Raw genomic sequence first — 21,235 nt, 5'->3', positions numbered from 1 at the left:
TGTGTGTGTGTGTGTGTGTGTGTGTGTGTGTGTGTGTGTGTGTGTGTGTGTTGGGGGGGAACAAGAGGATGGAGCATGTCAGACGTGACAAACATTCCCTTTCATTTTGCTCATATTCAATTTTTTAAACTTGTGTTGCTTTATTCATATTTCCTCTGTGGGTCCTTCACTATTATCCTCCAGTTCAAGGAATCTCTGTAATTTAAAAATCTATAAAACAGATTCTTCTAAAAAGAGGCTTCGTGTTTTATTTCATACTCCGTTCCAAAGGATGAGATCATGCTCAGACTATTCTCAAGTTATTTTATAACAGTCTCACACAACTTTTCATAATATGAGCTTAGAGGAAAAGTATTATTTCCCACATCTTGAGCTTGATGAAAGTCATTTTATCTATCTCTACATGGTCCTTTATTTTGTAATTTACACCTTTACCCAGAGCAGTTAAAAATTATCAAAACAGACACACACAGACATGTGCTTAACTGAACGCAGCCTCTGTGTTATCTTCAGACCCCCAGAACACTGTCAGCTGCTAGGGCACAGGGAGGGGCAGGACAGCGGGTGGAAGACGTAAAGAACCAGCAGTAGCCCCTGCTCCTCGTGGGAGAAACGAAAGTCCAATGGAAGGTCAGCTCTGTCCTGTGCATGAACTTTTTTTTTTTTTTTTTTTTTTTTGAGACAGAGTTTCAACAAGGCAGCCTTGTTGCCCAGGCTGGAGTACAATGGTGCAATCTTGGCTCATTCTAACCTCCATGACATGAATCAGGGTTCAAGTGGTTCTCCTGCCTCAGCCTCCCAAGTAGCTGGGATTACAGGCATCCACCACCATGCCCGACTAATTTTTTATATTTTTAGTAGAGATGGGGTTTCACCATGTTGACCAGGCTGATCTTGAACTCCCATCTCAGGGGATCCACCGCCTCAGCCTCCCAAAGAGCTGGGATTACAGGTGTGAGCCACCGTGCCCAGCCCTGTGGATGAATTTATAAGTCAAAGAGCACAGACAGGGCCGGGCGCAGTGGTTCACACCTGTAATCCCAGCACTTTGGGAGGCCGAGGCGGGTGGATCACGAAGTCAAGAGATTGAGACCATCCTGGTCAACATGGTGAAACCCCGTCTCTACTAAAAATACAAAAAATTAGCTGGGCACGGTGGCATGTGCCTGTAATCCCAGCTACTCAGGAGGCTGAGGCAGGAGAACTGCCTGAACCCAGAGGGCGGAGGTTGCAGTGAGCCGAGACCGCGCCATTGCACTCCAGCCTGGGTAACAAGAGCGAAACTCCATCTCAAAAAAAAAAAAAAAAAAAAGAAAAGAAAAAGAGCACAGACAGACACTGAGAGCCAGGAGTTCAGGGGATAAGCTCACTGGGATGAGGAAGGGAATCCACAATAAGACAGTCCCTCACAAGAGAAGGAGGATTCACCAGGGATCCATGGGCAGCCTGCCACACCAAGGCCACTAAGGTGGGGCTCCTACTGTGTTGTGCTATGGACCCCCCTGGCAGCAGGTGACACCTAGGACTCCTCACAATAAAGTTTTTAAATGCAAAAATAAAATACAGAGGATTGCAAAGGAAAACAGTCCTTAAAAGACTTTTTGAAACAGTCCCCAAAACACTTTAAAGAGCTTGTAATACAGCTCTTATTAATGCATTAAATAGATGTTTCTTTATTCGCACATTAAATAACAAGATCCAGTGGTAATTATGGCAAAGTAGTGGAGTGAATAATAACCACAACTGTTACCTGATATGAAATACCTGGTTTCTGGCCAGGCGTGGTGGCTCATGCCTGTAATCGCAGCACTTTGGGAGGTTGAGGCAGGCAGATCACCCGAGGTCAGGGGTTCAAGACCAGCCTGGCCAACATGGCAAAACCCTGTCTCCACTAAAGATACAAAAATTAGCTAGGCTTGGTGGCAGGCACCTGTAATCCCAGCTACTTGGGAAACTGAGGCAGGAGAATCGCTTGAACCCGGGAGGCGGAGTTTGCAGTGAGCCAAGATTGCCACTGTATTCCAGCCTGTGTGACAAGAGTAAAACTCTGTCTCCAAAAAAAAAAAAAAAAAAAAGAGAAATACTTGGTTTCTACTGGAGACAGTCACAAGCACTGTAATACTCCCGTGATTTGTTACCTATTTTCTTAAAAAAATGAAATGCTAAATTTTATTGAGAGGTTAGTGAAATAAAAGTTTTATTTTTTCCTATTAGAGGACATGCAGTCCTTGAATTCTATCCCAGATTCCCAGGGTCTTCCAGGTTAACAGCTCCTACACTAAGGAACTGACTCAGTAAAACCCCAACATTCTGACAGGAAAAGCCTAAAAAGGAGACTGGGATAAATTAGTAAGAAGTACAAATTATGCAATTTTCTTTTAAAATAAACGCAGTTTTATTACTTTCCACTTACAGACATTATAGACAGTAGATTAAATGAGTTTCTAGAGAAACCTCCTTTAAAAATAAAATTATTTAAATTAGTCCAAGGTTTAAATAATTCCCCTGGAATCTTTTACATGACAACGTCTTAGCCAGACGAATTTATTCTCTATCCTAACTCCTAACCCTATCAACAGTCCAAATCTTAACGTTTCTTTCTCTTTCCCTCTTTTTTTTTGGGGGGGGGTAGGGGAGGGTAGATAAGAGTCTAGCCCTGTTGCCCAGGCTGGGGTGTGGTGATGCAATCTTGGCTCACTGCAACCTCCACCTCCCGGGTTCAAGTGATTCTCCTGCCTCAGATTCCCAAGTAGCTGGGACTGCAGGTGCGCACCACCATGCCCAACTAACTTTAGTATTTTTAGTAGAGATGGGGTTTCACCATGTTGGCCAGGCTGGTCTTGAACTCCTGATCTCAAATGATCTGCCTGTCTCGGCCTCAAATATTAAACTTTCTGAAGATACACAGTCCCTGTCCCTCTCCCTCAACCAAAAAGGAAAAAAAAAAAAAAAAATTCTATCACTTTCTAAGAATCTCTGGCAAAAAAGTCACTAACCACTGGAAATGGAGTAGGAAGACCCTCATAAATAGAGATGTCACTCTCTTCAAGACCATTCACCTGCCATTCACGGCCATGTCAGAACCGAGGCTGGGAGTCATCCTCTGTCAGTTCCCACCCTGCATCTTGGTGCTTTTCTGCCTCAATCTCTCATCGCTCCTGTCCCTTCCATGCTCTACCACACCCTTGGCTGGGTCTCCCTTAGGCTACTTCACCTCCACTCCCTACTATCAGGGCCTTTCTCAAATGCAGACCTAACCAGGTCACTCTTGCTTCAAATCCCCTAGAGATGGCTGCCGGCCAAGAGGCAGAAGAGAGCATGGGCTTGGGAGGTGGTCCTGCCTGCCCATGGTCAGCTATCACTTATTGGCAGTGTCACTGGGGGCAATGCTGGGATGATGATGTGCTTTGCAGGGTAGCTGGCAGTTTGCAGCTAACATGGTATGTGGTTTTGAGGCCCTAGGCATGAACAGGCCCTCAGAAAATGCTTGGGGTTGTTATTCCTTCCACCACTACAGTAAAAGTCTGAGCTCCTGAAGAAGGCAAGCCAGGCCCTGCAGCGCTGAGTCTGGGAGCATCTGGCTCTCTACCCCGCTTTCCCTTCCAGCCTCCCCAACTCCTTTCAGTCCCCCCAGGTCTCCTATTGCTGCCTGTCCTGACTGCACTGTGATAAGTGCCATTTACTCTCCCTGGAGTTCCCGCTCCTCAGCTTCTTCTGCTTTTCCTGGCCTCCCTACCTACCATAAACCTTCTCTAATTGGTCCTTCCTCCTCCCCATCACCTCGCCCACAACAGGTTGCTTTTCCTTTAATCCGTCTGAGTACCTGGTATCTGTTTCTATTATCACCCTGCATCCATCACCCAGTATGTAATCTGTTCACATGTCCCCTGCAGTAGTAAGCATGGGCTCTGGGTGGACGGGCCTTGTTCAAATCTCAGCACCAGCATGTCTTAAGATGCTTGTTTCTGAGCCTCAGTTTCTCAACTGCACAGTAGGGCAACAATGGCATGGGTTCAATCTAGCTGGGCTGTCAGGAGGGCTCACTGCCTCCTGTATGCAGAGGATTTCTGCACGGAGGCCAGCTGTGGCACCTGACACTGGGAAGCTCACTGCAGAACAACTGCACCTTCTCTTATGGCTGTCACCACAACAATGTAAACTCCTGTGGGCTAGAGACCAAGTCCTCGCATCTCAGAGCCTTCTGAGCCTACTCAGTGCAACGGGACACACACAGTGCTGCTGGATGAGCTCAGATGCAGAACACCCTGCACTTGCCTGTCTTTAGCAATAAGGCACTGAAAAGTGCAGTTTAATATTCTGTTAACCTGTAATAAAAATAGCAATAATGACAGACAGTAAAGATGAAAAACAAATGCAACCTGACCGGGAAAATCTATGTAAAAGCCGAGGGAATGCAATGATTTGTTTTGAATGACATATAAACCATGGCCCAAATCCTAATGATGTAACGTAAAAAAAAACACAGTTCTCTGTGCTTTCAAAAGAAACAGGAGTTGTTACAGATTCCTAACAGACACCGCAGTGAAATCCCGGACACCTTCCCCAAAGGTTCTGGGAATCTCTGCACTGGCCGCAGATCCACTCTGTCCACTCAGCCTGCTAATACCCACAAAGGCACACATTTTTATTGCCACAGGCCATTTGCAACAGACTGAAAAGCCTTCCCTTCTGCTGCCAGCCATGGATGGTCTGAAAGCATTCATTTCACATTTCCCCTTCTTTGACATGTCTTCATGGAATCCTGGGTCCGCTGACACCAGAGTCACTGGGCTACCCAGTGACAGGCAACTTCCCCCGAAAGCCTTGTTAGCCTTAGAGTTTTTAATTGCTAATCTAGGTAACTGAACATGACCCTCCCCACCTCCATGGTATTTTGGCTCCAAAAATCAATGCCTAATTCTATTCATGGCCTGTCTTTAAATATAATTTTAAGGTATTCAATGTATGACACTATTATCTAAATTTGAGGGCTTGTAAGATAGATAAAGACTCCCTTTCTATAGAGAATTTAAGTGTAATGAGGTTAGAGTTTATGCAACAGAATGTGATAGAATAGCTAATACTTACTGATCCCGAACCGAGTGGCAGCACTTCATCGGCACTTACTCCCTATAAGCTTATTAGGTAGACTCTATTATTAAGGCATTTGAGAGGGCAGGACACGGAAGCAGAGAGAGCTTCCGATGGTCTCCTAATACCCATCCAGCCACCCCTCCACACCTCAGCTGCCTGTCCATCATCTAACGTCTCCTGTGCTTCTCTTGCTCTCGCGCCTTCTCTCTCTGTACCCGTCCACCTCAGCCCCACTGGTCATCCTCTTCCTCTCTGCCCCTTTCTCTCAGTCTTCCTTCCCTCCCAGCTTTGTTTACCCTTTCCTGTCTCAGTTTCAGTCTGTGTCTCTCTCTCACTTCTGTCTCCCTCCCTCCCTCCCTCTCTCTCTCTCTCTCTCTCTCTCTCCCCTTCCCACCTGTTTCTCTCTGTCTTCCCTATCACCAGTACTCAACACAAGCAGTATAACAAAATATTTATGGTGTAACATGGTTAAGAAAGAAGGATTTGAAAACCAATTTTTTTCCTTCTTTTTTTTGAGATGGAGTTTTCACTCTTATTGCCCAGGCTGGAGTGCAATGGCGAGATCTCAGCTCACTGCAACCTCTGCCTCCTGGGTTCAAGTGATTCTCTCGCTTCAGCCTCCAGAGTGGCTGGGATTACAGGCGCGTACCACCACACCCGGCTAATTTTTTTATATTTTTAGTAGAGACAGGGTTTCACCAAGTTGGCCATGCTGATCTCAAACTCTTGACCTCAGGTGATCCAACCGCCTCGGCCTCCCCAAAGTGCTGGGATTACAGGTGTGAGCCACATGCCCAGCCTGAAAACAAATTTCTAGAGCAAGCTTGTCCGACCCATGGCCCATGGGCTGCATGTGGCCCAGGATGGCTTTGAATGTGGCCTAACACAAATTTGCAAACTTTCTTAAAAATATCAAACATCATGAGATTTTTGTGGGATTTTGTCTGCTTGTTTCCTTAGCTCATCAGCTATCGTTAGCGTATTTTACACGGCCCAAGACAATTCTTCCAACGTGGCCCAGGGAAGCTAAGATTAGACACCCCTGTTGCAGACAGTAACAATTCTACTCATCTGGGGACAAAGTTACACTATCAAAACTAAGCAATTATAATCAGCAAGCTATTCTTCCTAACAACTTTGAAACTGTAACTTCACTATGCAAGAAAACAAGACTGACCATAAGCTGATAATTGTTAAAGGCACATAATAAGTACATGGGAGTTCACTATGCTATCTACTTTTGAGACAGTTTTAGGCTGGGTACAGTGGCTCATGCCTGTCATCCCAGCACTTTAGGAGGCTGAAGTGGGAGGACTGCTTGAGCCCAGGAGTTTGAGACCAGCCTGGGCAACACAGTGAGACCCATCTCTATTTTTTGAAATTAAAAAAGAGAGATAGTTTTAAAAGTTGACATTAAAAAAAGAACAAACAAACCTATGAATTTATTTCATAAATTGTTCTTCTGTGTGTTTAATTAAGCTCCACCATTATGGAGGAGAAGTTAAAGTCTTCCAACGTCCCATTTGATCTTTAGCTCTCATATATTTAAAAAAGCTGTCCACTGATTTTTTTTTCCTGCTTTTATTTCAGGTCAGTGATTATACTGGCACAATTACAATGACTTTATTTTACAAGGTGATAAGTAGTACCAGATTTTCAGATTTCACGTTTGAGGCTGTGGAAATATTGTCTCTGGACAGGAGAAATAAAATGCCAACCATGAGCCAATGGGAAATTTCTCTTGCACAATTAAAATATTGACTATGGGAATAACAGAGGGTTAGAGGAAGAGAAGATATTTTTCAGCCAAAAATCAAGGAAAGGAAGTATCAATTACACGCATCAAAACAAACTTCGAAACAAACTGCTTCATTCACAAGAAAAACTATGGGTGGGATGAGCTCAATTCTATCATCACTTCAATCATAAGAGAAACTGGTAAAGCCACCATTTTAGGCTGCTAAATGTTTAAAATAACAACAGCTTATTATTCTGCTAGGCTTCTGTTCTGTGCCAGGCTCTCTGCTAAACAATTTACACAAAGTCTCTCAGCAACTCAGTGAGGTAGGGATTACTACGGGCCTTATTTTAGAAGTGGGAACACCAAGGTACAGTGAGCCTCAGTGAATGCGCACGACCAGCCAAGAGCACAGCTGGCATCTGGGTCCAGGCGGGCTGGCTCGGGAGCTGCCTGCCTGCACAAGAGAATGGAACCCTAGGAACATGTGGTGGCCATAAACCTGCCTAGACTTAAGACCATCTCAGAGTAATCTTCTATCAACAGAATACAAACATACATTTAACTCTATCAGTTTCAGAGTTTTCCTTCAATCATCTTATAGGCCCTCAAAACGATCCTCTAAGGCGGGCTGAATAGAGGATGGTCTCTCTGTCTTAGACGTAAAAACACAGAAGCTCACACAGGTCAGAGGAGAACCGGGATCTTTTGCCTCCAAATTCAAAAGTACTGCCATGTAAAAGTACTAGATTAAACTGGGGCCCTTCCTCTTCTCTAGAAACCTCAGAGCGCTGGTGTGAAAATTAAGTGACGCTGTACATGATGTGCTCAGCGCCAGGGCCTGTGACATCTTAAATGGTCAACAATGTTAATGTCACCCAAAATGAAATGGCCAGACTGGCCCTTTATTAGGTAACAGAAAGAGGCTCCCTTTCTTCGTTGCTGAACAAGGGAAGTATCTGATGACCTCAGGAGAGAGCAGAAAGCAAGCATAAACTTCTCCAAAGCTCAAGTTCAACAAGTGAATCTGTATGGTTGGCACCACATGAAGCATCCGCTGGAAAGTTTGCTGCTGAAAAGAAGTATTTAAATGTGGGCTCTTAAAATAAATTTCGAAAGTTCAGGCTGAGTGCAGTGGCTCATGCCTGTAATCCCAGTACTTTGGGGAGGCCAAGGTGGGAGGATCACTTGAGGCCAGTAGTTCAACACCAGCCTGGACAAACATGTAAAAATAGTGAGACCCTGTCTCTACAAAAAAAATTTTTTTCATTAGCCAGGCAGAATATCCTTGCAGCCCCAGCTACTTGGGAAGCTGAAGTGGGAAGATTCCTTGAGCCCAGGAGTTCAAAGCTGCAGTGAGCCATGGCTGTGCCACGCAGTCCAGCCTGGGTGACAAAACAACGTTGCATCTCCAACAACAGCGACAACAACAACAAAAACAAAATTAAGTTCAAGAAGAGTTCAGTTCACAGAATTAGTTTTTGATTCTACAGTACACAACTGTCACGTTCATGTATAATATTCATGCGCAATGGATGTAAATACAAACACATGAACAAATAACAATAAAATGAAAAGAAAATCCTGATTTCAAAAGGCTAGTGTTCATGTTTTTTCTTTGACGTCTCCGCAGGAAAGAAATAATCAGAAAATTCAGTGTTCAAAGTAGACCAAAGGTTGCAAAGTTAAATGTGGTCCTGGTGAATAGATACTGCTATACACATGCATATTCACAAAAAGCTGGGGAGCAAAATTCACATGTTATAAATGCTTATATGTGCACACAGTATTCTAGAAGGACACACATAAAACTCCAGGCTGATTGCCTCTAGATGGGGAAACTGAATGAGAGAGAGAATTACTTTTCACTAAATACTTAGGATTTCTTGCATATAGGTATTTTTACATACATTTGAAAAAATTTAATCCTACTGCTGAAGCTAATCATTTTGCCAGGATCAGGTTTCTAGAAGAGAAAAAGAGACTACCCTTATATTTCAGGGATTAATTGGAGACGTTTCTGAAGATATCATTTTAAATGCCATAGTGAATTCCAAAAGAGACAAACTGTCACAATCAGTAGAACATCAGGTAGCTAAAAGTGGGCTCTCCTGAGCCAGATAGCCTAAGTTCAAATCCCCGTACCCCACTCACTGGCTCTGTGACCCTAGACAAGTTACCTAACCTTTTGGTGACTCAGTTTCCTCATCTATAAAATGGAAATAGTCGTAGGACTGTCACGAAAGTTAAGTATATTTGCTCATCTAGAGTAATGAAACAGTATTTGGCACACAGTAAGCATTTAATAATTGTTAGCCATCTTCATGTTTAGCGATGTTGCTCTGACAGCTAGGCTGAGTAGCAGGTAGCATGCACCATCAAACCACATTTATGGTAGAAGCTTCTTTGATAGAACAATGAAAAACCTGATCTCATTCAATTTTCTCCCAGACATGGGATGCCTGGGACCCTGAGTGGGGGTAAATAAAGGCTGATTGACTGATTTTGGCTGTCAGTAAAAGTGGAAAGCCTGGATTACTTATCCAGGTGTTGGGAACTATTTTTCCCAAGAGACAAACAGCACTTCCAGTGCTTCAAGAGACAATCACTGAAGCTTGTTAAATTCTATCAACTGCAAAATGATAATTCCATTTACTTTCTCTAATTAAATGTAACAATGAAAAGAAGAAAACTAAGAAAGAATTCCTAGAGTGACATCTTCCTAGATGAAGCCTTAACTCAAGGCAGTCTGCTGCACTAGAAATTATTATTTTTATTTTTTATTTTTTTGAGGCTTGAGAGTCAACATTGTAATTCATTTCAAGACATGCTGGAATAAGATGTTTTAGACTTTTTCCCAAAACAATAATTAAACCAGCCAGGTCCATACTAAATCTCCAGTTTACTCCCAGGAAAACAAAACAATGCTGTGGCAAAGCCGTGACCTAAACTTCGCTCCAGCTCTGCAGTTACAAAAGTCCATTCATCCCTGCCTTAGGCACCCATCTGCAAAGTGGAGATGATGATGCCTAACACTAACTCGTTACAGATGTAAATGAGAATGTGCTCAGAATTTTGAGCAACTTGGAAAAAATAAGCAATGTATTAACTGAAGATGATTTGGACTGCTCAGACGTCAACTTTTAGGGACAAAAAAACCATCTCCACCCTCCTTAGGCTCTGTGAGCCCACTCCGCCTAGAGGAGCCTTCGCTGGGGCAATCAGCCCCTGGAATCCCAGAGAGAGAGAGAAGACGAGTGAGGCACAAAACCTGTGGCAAGAAGGGCAAACATGTTTCACCTACATGACTAGTGTTACGTTTTGACCTACATATGTGACTCCAAGCAGGCCTTCAAGGTAGAGTCAGAAGGACAGGAAAGGAAAGAAAAATAGGCTAGAAAATTAGTGAGGCCTCTATTTCCTCTGTTTTTTTAAAAAGAAAAACATGGCATTTTAGCAGAAATCCTACTTGATCTAAAGTGAGCTTCACATTTCTACTCTTACATTGTCTTAAATAAAAACAAGAGAAGTACCACCACATCTCTGAAGCACAGATAGCCTTTCTGCTGAAGGCAACAGTCGGGGAGCACCAGTCTCAAATCAGATCAATTTCATACCCACCTAGAAGCTACGAAAGTGAAGACCCATAATCCTCAACTTACTTTTTTTCCATTTAGAAAACGAAAGACAACAACAGGAAAGAAAAATAAAATAAAAAAAGATGTAATTAGAGAAGGAGAGTAGGTAGAAAGAACGGAAAAGTCGGAAAAGTGAAGCTCTCTTGGCCTGAGCTTCACTGAAGGAACCGAACATGAGACCTTAGTACTCTGGGGGACTCCACCGAAATGCCTTCTTAAATTGGCTGTGATCTCTCTCCCTTCCGCTGAAAAGACAGCGAAGTCCTGAAACCTCTTCGTGGTCTGCAGATAAGATGGGGGTGGGGGAGATGGAAAGATCACTTGAAATTCTGTATCCATAAATGGTAGAGTGGTGTTCCCTGTGTACGCGATGCTTAATGGAAATGGCATGTTTTAACAAACACCGGTCGATCGTTTTGACACACAGTCCCAATTAACGGTGGATTCCACAACGTGGGATCCCAGAGACGTTAAGGCCTGTAGAGTTCGCTTTCTCAAACTTTTTCGGCGGAGCCCTCAGTGTGGTGCCCCGGGACGCCGCCGTCACCATCCAGCGTGGCTCTCCCGGGGCTGGCGCCGGGGATGGGGGCCACATCCGCCGGCGGCGCCTAGGGACCATCGCGAGAAAGAGAGAAAGAAAAGAAGAAGAGAAGGAGAAGAAGAGAAGAGAGAAGGCGGGAGGGGGAGAAGGGGAGACCCGGGGAGGGCGCGGGCGGGAGCACGCGGGCGGCGAGGCCTAGGAAGGGCCCAGCGGCGGCGGGAGGGCGCGCGGCTACTCAACCCAACCCGCGCTGCCCGGGCTTACCTTCCAGGTAACAGCTGGAGGACGAGGACAGCCCCTTCTTGGATTTGCAGCCCACCAGCTTCAGGCAGATCTCCAACATTTTCCCGCGCCGGCGACGTCGGGGGCCGGCGCCCCTCTCCCAGCCCGGTCCGCGGGCCCGGCTCAGGCCAGGCTTGGCCCGCGCGCCCCTCCCCGGGCGCCCCCGGCCCCGCCAGGCCGCCCTCACCGCCGCCCTGCGCGCCCACGCTCGCCCATGGCCGCGGCCGCGTCTCCGCCTCCGCCTCGCCGGGACGCGCCTGTTAACAAAGGGCCCGGAGAGGGCGCCCGCCAGGCCCACCCCCGCCCCGCCGCCGCCTGCGCCTTAACCCCTTCCTGGCCGCGCGCGCCCGCACCGAGGAGCCCTCGGTGTCCCCGAGGCCAAGCCCGGCCCAAAGCCGCCGCCGCTTTCCTGAGCCAAGCTCGCAGGGCGAAGGCCGCGCGCGGCCCGCCGAGGTCTTTCTTCACCTGGAAGCGCAGCCCCAGCCCTGTGGGCAGGGAGAGGGCGCAGGCCTGCTCTCCTCCACTTTAGAAGCAGCGCGCGACTCTACCGCGGCCTGGGGCGTCCCCAACCTGCACTGCTTCTAGCGAGTTTCCCCGTGCGCCGGTGTCAGGCAAACCCTCTGTCCGGAGAACGCTGGTGAAAATGCAGATTCCTCTGCAGTTACCAATACTAACTGGTCTCATTTCTACTCAGTGCGCGTGCTGTGACTAAGGCTGAGGCAGTAGGTGTCTGGGGAGAAACAGAGCTGGCACCCACAGGACAACCACACGGACGCGCGACACCCGGTCAGGCCGCACACCCAGACCAGGATGTGAGGTCAGGCTGCGAACTGGCAGGTGTGAGTTCAGAGTGAGGGGACTTAGCCTCCCCCAATGAGAATTTTCAGAGGCAGGGTCTGAGCCTCTTCCCCGATTCATTTACTTCAACAGAGAATTTTTCCCCTTCCTTTGGCCACGGGGGGAGGGTGGGGGGACCACCGTTTAAAATCCATTTCATTCAAATCTTTTTAACTCTTGTTTGGACTGACCACATACAATGTTATAAAGTAACAACAATCACAACCGTGTTACTGGCACAGACCCAGAAATCTAGGTCAGAGGGAAACAATAAGGAACCCAATGGCACCAAATAATTCAATAAAAATCAGGTAAGAGGAAAAGGAATTTATTTCATAAATGGTGTTAGGTCACAAAGTCCACATCTTCTAGCCATGAAGAGTAAGAGCTGACATGAGCTCTTCCTATGTGCCATGTTACCTTCATTATTGTACTACATCTGCACAATGACTGGACTGAGAAAACAGATTATTGCAATTCTTCAGGTTAAAACAAAACAAAACAAAACAAAAAACCCCACAGATGCTCGGAGATGTCAAGCACCTTGCCCACAGCTGGAAGCGGGGAGATGGGCTCAGCCCAGGTCTGCCCGGCTCCAGGGATCAGGCTCCTGACCAGCGGATGACGCTGCCCTTCACACCAAGGATAAATTCCAGGCAGATTAAAGAATTGGGTATCTTTGGTCCAATAACTAGCACTGTCATTACATGTTGCAGAGAAAGCCTTGGTTATGAGACCCTGGCTACTTTCTAGCCTATCGTATAATGACAAAAACCTGGGTATCTTCAATACGTCAGGAATGGCTAAGTAACAAGATCTTCACTTAGGTCTGCCAAAAACAGCACATAAAAACTCCAAATTGGACTGGATGTGACTAGTGTACATCACAGGGGTTCTCGGCCCGGATGTCATTAACTTTTCACGTGTCCTGCCAAATTCTGATCAACATAAAACATGTATTTTTACTGGGATTGAATGGACCTGCTGCTAGAGTCATGGTACCAGAGCAGGCCTCATGAGCACCCAAGAGGGCACCAGCAGGGAAGTTTGCAAATCCCATCATCTGGAGATGCAGCACTACAGGGCCACCAAGGGATGGGTGCACTGACTCTGGATGCTTTCTAGGTTCTGGGAGGCACTGTCCTTCTGCTGGACAGCTTGCATGTGGTGAATGCTGATGTGTTTAGTGTTGCCTTGACTCTTTCAACCTCTACATGTAATGCCAAAAATCACACTCAAAAGGGTGCCACCAATACAAACAAGTGAAAAAATACAATATCTGTCTGTTTTGTGGACCTTTTGGAAAGCTCAAGGGCCTTGGATCAGAATAAAGTCTGTGATTATACAGCATTTCAGATTAAAGGCTATATACAAATTGGCAGCTTAATGCCAAGAATTACACATTATTAGGCATTTTGGAAATTCTAACCATATCCTTGAATACCATCTGTTAATACAGGCCCAGATATTTGTTTGCCTTGTGCTTTACTTTATATTGGTATATAAGTTTATTTTAAAAGCTAATTATTATTACTAATATTCTGCTCTTGAGTCTAAAATGATCTTATCCTCTTAAATCCTCTTAAAATGAGTAATACTTATAAACTATACCTAAATCTTTTTAACTTTAGTTATAAAACCATACATCCACAGATCTAACAAAACACTGAATTAGTGGCAATGAATACTGAAAAAGCTGCCAAACTTGGCCAGGCATGGTGGCTCATGCCTGTAATCCCAGCACTTTGGGAATGTGAGGTGGGTGGATCACCTGAGGTCATGCATTGGAGACCAGCCTGGCCAACATGGTGAAACCCCATCTCTACTAAAAATACAAAAATTAGCTAGGAGTGGTAGCATGCATCTGTAATCCCAGCTACTTGGGAGGTTGAGGCACAAGAATCACTTGAACCTGGGAGGCTGAGGTTGCAGTGAGCTGAGATCATGCCACTGCACTCCAGCCTGGGTGGCAGAGTAGTGAGACTTTGTCTCAAAAAACAAAAAACAAACAAACAAAAAAACCCTGCCAAACCCTACACTACCATGTCAAACCTGGACAATTCTTTCCAGATCCAGCTTTTGACGCTTTTGAAACTCACTTGCAAGGCAGAAAGAGCATTCTGTTACAAGCAAATGAAGGAGAGCATCAATGTTTTTTTTTTTTTTTTAAGCTTCAATCTTCTTAACAGAAGAACAGCCCAAGAAGGATTCCTTCTAATCAGCCTAAGACCTAAAAGCCATTAGCTAAAAAGATTTTTTAAAAAGAAAGTAAAGGAAAAGTAAAGAAATTAAAGACTGTGAACTAACTTGTTTGCTATGTTGCATTAGTTTGGGAAGCAATGCACTTTTAATGTGCATGTAATCTGTGCCACACACTCAAACCTCACAGCAATCTAATTATTTTGTATAGTTTAATTCCATTTCACAGGTGAGAAACTGACTGGAGGGAGAGGGGGAAATATCCTGTCCAAGTTCGCACCGCCAGGAGGTAGTAAGGTAGGAAGGCCTTGAACTTTCTAAAAAGGCAGAAAATTTCCAATTTAAATGAAAGGTGGATAATATGAGTAAGACCAGAAGATGAAATAAATTTCATTAACTGTTAGGAAAACATGTCTTAGGAGAAAATAATTGAGGGAATTAGAGCTATTTAAGAATATTTTTAAATATATTAAGAATATTAAGAAGGAAAGGATAAAATCTCCAATTATATTAACGCATGGGATCTGAGCAGTGTTTCTAAAAGTATAATCCATGGACAATCTATTTTGAATAACGTGGGATTTGCTTAAAATTCAGAGCCTTGGTCTCTATTCTAGAATCAGAATATGTGCAATGGGCTGGATCTGAAGCTCCCAGATAATCTGTATGCATATGTAAGATAGAAATCCATTGTTCTGGAGCCGGGTGCAGTGGCTTATGTCTGTAATCAAAGCACTTTGTGGGGCCGAGGTGGGCGGATCACCAGAGGTCAGGAGTTCAAGACCAGCCTGGCCAATACGGGGAAATCCCGTCTCTATTAAAAACACAAAAATTAGCCAGGCATGGTGGTGCACACCTGTAATCCCAGCTACTTGGGAGGCTGAGGCAGGAGAATCGCCTGAACCCAGAGGTGGAGGGTGCAGTGAGCCAAGATCGCGCCACTGCACTCCAGCCTGGGCAACAGATCAAGACTCCTTTCCAAAAAAAAAAAAAGGAGAAGAAAAAGAAAAAAGAAAAATTCACTGTTTTGGAAGAGGAAAGAGTTGCTTCTTGTTTTCACTGGGAATAGAACAAACAGGAATGGATATTTCTAAAATTTGAAAACAAATTTCTGAATTTAAGATATGCGCAACTCTAGAACAAGTTACCAAAAGAAGGCTCTTCTTGGATGATTAGAGGAGAGAGGCTGATTTTTTTTTTTTTTTTTAAATTAAGAAAAAGTTGGGCAGTACCCACCACAGAAGTGGGTCAAGGGAAGAAGGCAGGATTCAGGGTGTGGACACTCCACCTCCCAGCAGCAAGACTGGGTGTGAGTGCAGGTGGAACAGAGACAGATGAACCTGACACGAGGCCTGGCTTGGGACCCCAGGAGCAGATGACCCCGGGTCTGGCTGACCCCTTCAGTGTTTCTAGCCCAGCCAGTAGCTTTAGGGGGAACAGCAAAGATCTTGAGGTGTGTACATACTATTTCACACGCAGATACCACAAAGCCCACTTCCCTGATCCAGCAAACATTGTCCAGTGAGCCTGCCAGGTCCTCTAGCTCTGTGGGTTCAGTGTCTGTCCAACTAAAGGATAAGATAGCTTAAAAGGTCATTTCCATCATATCAATTTTTGCCACTGTATGGAGACACGTATGTCCCTTTAAGTCTCAGAATTTTTCAGTCGGGTAGGACTACCTGCTGGTCACGAGTTACGTGTCACAAAGGCTAGTGCTGAGTCTCAGATCTACCACTCACCGTGGTGCCATGAGCAAGGACTTCACCTCTCAGAGCCTCAATTCTCTCATCTGAAAAAATGGGAGGTGGTCACAAGAGCAGTTATCTCACAGGGTTATGATGGAGATCGGTAGCAATGCACGGAGACTGCCCAAAGCACAGAAGGTGCTCAATAAACAGCAGCTATTGTTATTTCCAAAAGAAGACTATTCCTGCATCAGGTCCGTGTTCCTGCCTACATCTTTCTGGGACTCAGTCAAGGGCTCAAATTAGCAAACATGCTATGTGAAAATGATTCCAGAAAGCACAGTCTGGAGGTTTTCCAAGGGACAAGGAACTCTATTTTATGAAGAAAGAAACACTAGCCGTGAGGTAGGAGCAGCAACTAAGGTTCAAATGTCACAGGAGAGCCCTACCTTTAATCCTAAAATAAAGGTTTGCAACCACAGCTTCAGCAAAACACAAACTCCACACGCCCAAAGCTTGAATGAGGGCCTAATTCAGACCCCAGATTTCGTGCACAGGCTGCACATATGACTATCCTTCAAATGACACTGATTTTTCTGTTAGTTCTCTTGGTATTTCCAGGCCATAATTCTCAGCTGGGGACCAAATCTGAACTGCCTTGGAGTAAATCCGCTTTCTAGAAAATCTCATTACAGTAAGACTTCCCTATATTTTTATAATTAACAAGTCTAAACCTAACTGTTAAACATTATTCTCTAGAAGGAGAAAACTAACAGTATTAGTATGCTCATTCTTTAAAATTAATTTTTCTTTTTAATCAAAGTAATATACATAACATGGTTAAAACGCAAACAGTACTTAAAGTCTTGTAAAAAGGCTAAAAATAGTCTTGTAAAAATCTGGTAATAAAAAACTGCAATCCCATTCCCTTGTCTGTTTCCCAAGAGACAGCCTCCTTCAGATTTTTAGCTAATAACATCATCTTGCTGTTTCTGAATTCATTAGCTTTATCCATTATCTATTAACTTATGACAGCAGTATTAGACTATCACATCCATAACCCCCCAAAATAATAAAATCACAATTTGAAGGATAAATCAATAGTCAGTGTTTACATTACTAGGCTGATATAAATATTGTTCGCTGCTTAGCCAATAATATACTATGAATGTTTCCTTTATTATACAACTTTGTTTATCCTAAAGATATTGTCTTCTTTTCATTTAATTAATCTCTTTATTTATTTATTTTTTGAGACGGAGTCTCACTCTGTCACCCAGGCTGGAGTGCAGTGGGATGATCTTGGCTTACTGCAACCTCGGCCTCCTGGGTTCAAGCGATTCCCCTGCCTTAGCCTCCTGAGCAGCTGGGACTACAGGTGTGCGCCACCAAGCCCATCTAATTTTTTTATATTTTTCATAGAGACAGGGTTTCACCATATATATTGGCCAGGCTGGTCTTGAACTCCTGACTTCGTGATCCACCCACCTTGGCCTCCCAAAGTGCTGGGATTAGAGGTGTGAGCCACTGCTCCTGGCCGATACTCTTCTATATACCTACTACTAATTTCGCTTAAATACTTCAAAGATCTTTCAAACACCTAGTGATATTTTTTCCAATCACTAAAACATTTCAAATATTCTCAGTTCTATTTATTGACTGACTTCTTCGTTTTACTGGAATTCATCATCCAGTAGCTTCACAGAGGTGAGGTGGGAGGGTGCGTGTCTAAAAAAAATACCTTTCTTCTACCCTGACAGTTTGTCTGAGTATAGAATTCTAGGTTGAAAATTTTCCCAAATGAATTTTGAAGGCATTTATCTACTACTATCTAGTTTCCAGTAAGTATTATTTAGAGATGCAATCCCATTCTGGTTCCTGACCCCTTAAAATGACTTGCTTTTTTCTCTTTGGAAGCTTTTAGGATCTTCTGACATTCTTGGTGTTCTGAACTTTCACAATGATACGAGTCTCTTTCATATATCATTCTGGGCACTTATAAATTCAGAGATTTATGTTATTCAGCTTTGGAAAATACTCACTTCACTAAACTCTGAATTTTTTCCTTACATTTAACTTCTCTTCTCCTCCATTTGTTTCTTTATTATTATCATTATTTTTTTTCAGTTCTCTTTCTGGAATTCCTACAAAAAGGATATTAAAGCCCTGGAATTGAGTTTCTAATTTTCTTTTCTTTTTTTTTTGAGACAGTTTCGCTCTTGTTGCCCAGGCTGGAGTCCAATGGCATGGTCTTGACTCATTGCAACTTCTACCTTTTGGGTTCAAGTGATTGTCCTGTCTTGGCCTCCCAAGAGTTTCTAATTTTCTTCCCTGTTCTCTCTTATAGTTCTCTCAATAGTCCATGTCTTTATGTTCTATTAGGTTAGTGCAAAAGTAATCACAGCTTTTGTCATTAGAATGGCAAAAGCCCCAATTACTTTTGTACCAACCCAATACACTCTGAGACAATTTTCCACATCCTCTGTTGAATTTTAAATTTTAATTAATGTTTTTAATATTAAACAATTCATTCTTGCTGGGTGCGGTGGCTCACGACTGGAATCCCAGCACTTTGGGAGGCCAAGGTGAGTGGATCATGAGGTCAGGAGATTGAGACCATCCTGGCCAACATGGTGAAACTCCATCTCTACTAAAATACAAAATATTAGCTGGGCGTGGTGGCGCAGGCCTGTAGTCCTGGCTACTCAAGAGGCTAAGACAAGAATCACTCGAACCCTGGAGGCGGAGTTTGCAGTGAGCGGAGATTGCACCATTGCACTCCAGCCTGACAACAGAGCAAGACTCTGTCTCAAAAAAAAATCTGTTCTTGCCCACTCCACTGTTTTCAGTCATTGGCTTACCTGGACCCACCAAGTCCAAAGCCTCTACAGGGCATTCCTTATTAATGCCTCTCCTGTAGGTGGGAAGGAGAGGTGGTCACCTGACCATATATAAGGTTGGGAAGGGGTCTGAAGAATCTAAACCCTCCTTTTACAGGCTTTCAACTGATGCCCTTGATTTCAGCTTCAGGCCTCACTCCCCCGCTTTCTGTGGTACTAATATTCCTAATTTCTGAGCTTTCCCCAGGTTCTTACAGGCAAACCAGCTCAGTCTTAATCAAGGTATCTCTCAGAAGAAGTCAGGTTTTGGCATCCTCGGTTCTGCTACATCTATTACCTCCCTCTTGGCCTTTCTTATCCCCTACTGTCCCCTTTGGGCTCCTTTAGGCCTTATACATCTTCACTTAAAAAAAAAAAAAAAAGGGAAAAGAAAAAGGAAAAGAAAAAGGGGACCAGGCGCAGTGGCTCACGCCTGTAATCCCAATACTTTGGGAGGCCGAGGCAGGCAGATCACCTGAGGTCAGGAGTTCGAGACAGCCTGGCCAAGGTGGTGAAACCCTATCTCTATTGAAAATAGAAAAATTAGCTAGGTGCAGGAGCACGCGCCTGTCATTCCAGCTACTCAGTAGGCTGAGGCAAGAGAATCACTTGAATGGAGCAGGGAGTGGAGGCACACAGGTTTCAGTGAGCCAAGATCCAGACTGGGACAGATAGAGACTCCACCTCAAAAAACAAACAAACAAACAAACAAACAAACAAATCTTTTGGCCAGGTGTGGTAGCTCATGCCTATAATCCCAGCACTTTGGGAGGCCCAGGGGGGTAGATCATTTGAGCTCAGGAGTTTGAGACCAGCCTGGGCAACACAGTGAAACCCCATCTCTACAAAATATACAAAAATTCGCTGGGCATGATGGCGTGCACCTATAATCCCAGCAACTCAGGAGGCTCAGTCAGGAGAATCACCTGAGCCCAGGAGGTGGAGGTTGCAGTGAACTGAGATTGCACTGACTCTGTCTCAAAAAATAAATACATGAGTAAATAATTAAATCTTTTTATTGTCATTTTAAGAATCTATTTTGGCCAGATTGCATTTCAGACAACTGTGACACAGACAGGCTATATAACTTGCCACTAGGTCACATACCAAGTTAGTGGCAGAGCAAGAAAAAACTCTATCTTCAAACTCCCTCTCCTTTTCCCATTACATGACACCTACTAGGTACCCATGATTAAAAGCTGACAGACAAGTTGTAGGACAGTAGGCTGAAAAACTAAAATTTGTTGCAAACTATAGGTTTTAAATCTTAATTTTGCTGGTGGTGAAGAAACAACGAAACTCCAAATTCTTAAATCCAGTTACAATACTGTACCTAAGGTTTAAATATAAACAGAAATATTGCCAGGCGCAGTGGTTCACACCTGTAATCCCAGCACTTTGGGAAGCCGAGGAGGGCGGATCACGTCAGGTCGGGAGTTCAAGACCAGCCTGACCAACAGGGAGAAACCCCATCACTACTAAAAATACAAAACTAGCTAAACGTGGTGGCGCATGTCTGTAATTCCAGCTACTAGGGGGGCTGGGGCAGGAAAATTGCTTGAACTTGGGAGACGTAGGTTGTGGTGAGCTGAGATCGTGTCATTATGCTCCAGCCTGGGTAATCACAGTGAAAGTCCAGCTCCAAAAAAAAAACAAAAAAACAAAACACAAGTATTATAAAGCAAAATGGTTTGGGATATGTTAAACTCTAAGTGCTTCAATTCAACTAAAGAGATTTTGCCCTGTTTTCATCAGATGTCTCTGTCCTTTTAACTTTTTAAATAAATGCCAAATAATTTTATTTTAAATCCCTATAAGTCTTGTTTGTTTGCTTTTAATCTGAGTACTGAAGAAAGATGAATATATCTATACAACAAATCAAAAATAGCAATGTTATAGCTTTGTTGCAATCACAAATTGCGCTGTGAAAATCTTAAAGCCTTCAAATTATTATCTGTGTGATATGATTTATAATGAGGTAAACTCAGCCAAGTAGGAGCAACAGATAAAAGAAAAGTCCAAGCCCTGGTTATTGACAAGCTCCTTTTGTTTCAAGTTTTGTTAACTTTGAATTGGTGAACCAATGGTTAATTTTTTCCTCTCTCTCTCTAAGACTAAAAGAATCTGCGAAAGCAGCAGACCAAGCCTAGGAGATCACGTTACATTTGGGGGTGGGGGAAGAAGGCAGCTGGAGGGGAGTGTAGAGAGAAGGGCTAAAAGGGAAAGAAAACAAGTTGTCTAAACCTCCCCACAGTGTAAAACCCAGCAGGGATTAGGAGGTACGTGGAGGAGGCGATGTTTATCCAAGTTATCTCTGGGGCAGTTGGAATTGGCTATAAAAG

The 21,235-nt window shown here is 44.0% G+C and overlaps 1 protein-coding gene across 2 annotated transcripts in view; it reads right to left on the bottom strand.

The window, feature by feature from the left end:
• Positions 1-21,235, bottom strand: part of ABL1 (ABL proto-oncogene 1, non-receptor tyrosine kinase) — a 159,932-nt gene that overhangs the window by 38,771 nt on the left and 99,926 nt on the right. The window contains exon 1 of one of the 2 annotated variants that reach the window (XM_032257615.1): positions 11,276-13,889. The exons of the other annotated variant lie outside the window; for it this stretch is intronic. Within the exon in view, the coding sequence (XP_032113506.1) occupies positions 11,276-11,354 (79 nt within the window). The 5' untranslated portion in view covers positions 11,355-13,889. Of the gene's footprint in view, positions 1-11,275; positions 13,890-21,235 lie in introns of those variants that run through there. 2 annotated transcript variants of the gene reach the window in all.

Source organism: Sapajus apella, unplaced genomic scaffold (genome assembly GCF_009761245.1).
Source record: "Sapajus apella isolate SASKATOON/1434 unplaced genomic scaffold, GSC_monkey_1.0 scaffold97, whole genome shotgun sequence".
Lineage (NCBI taxonomy): Eukaryota > Metazoa > Chordata > Mammalia > Primates > Cebidae > Sapajus > Sapajus apella.
This window is presented reverse-complemented; position numbering and strand designations above follow the sequence as displayed.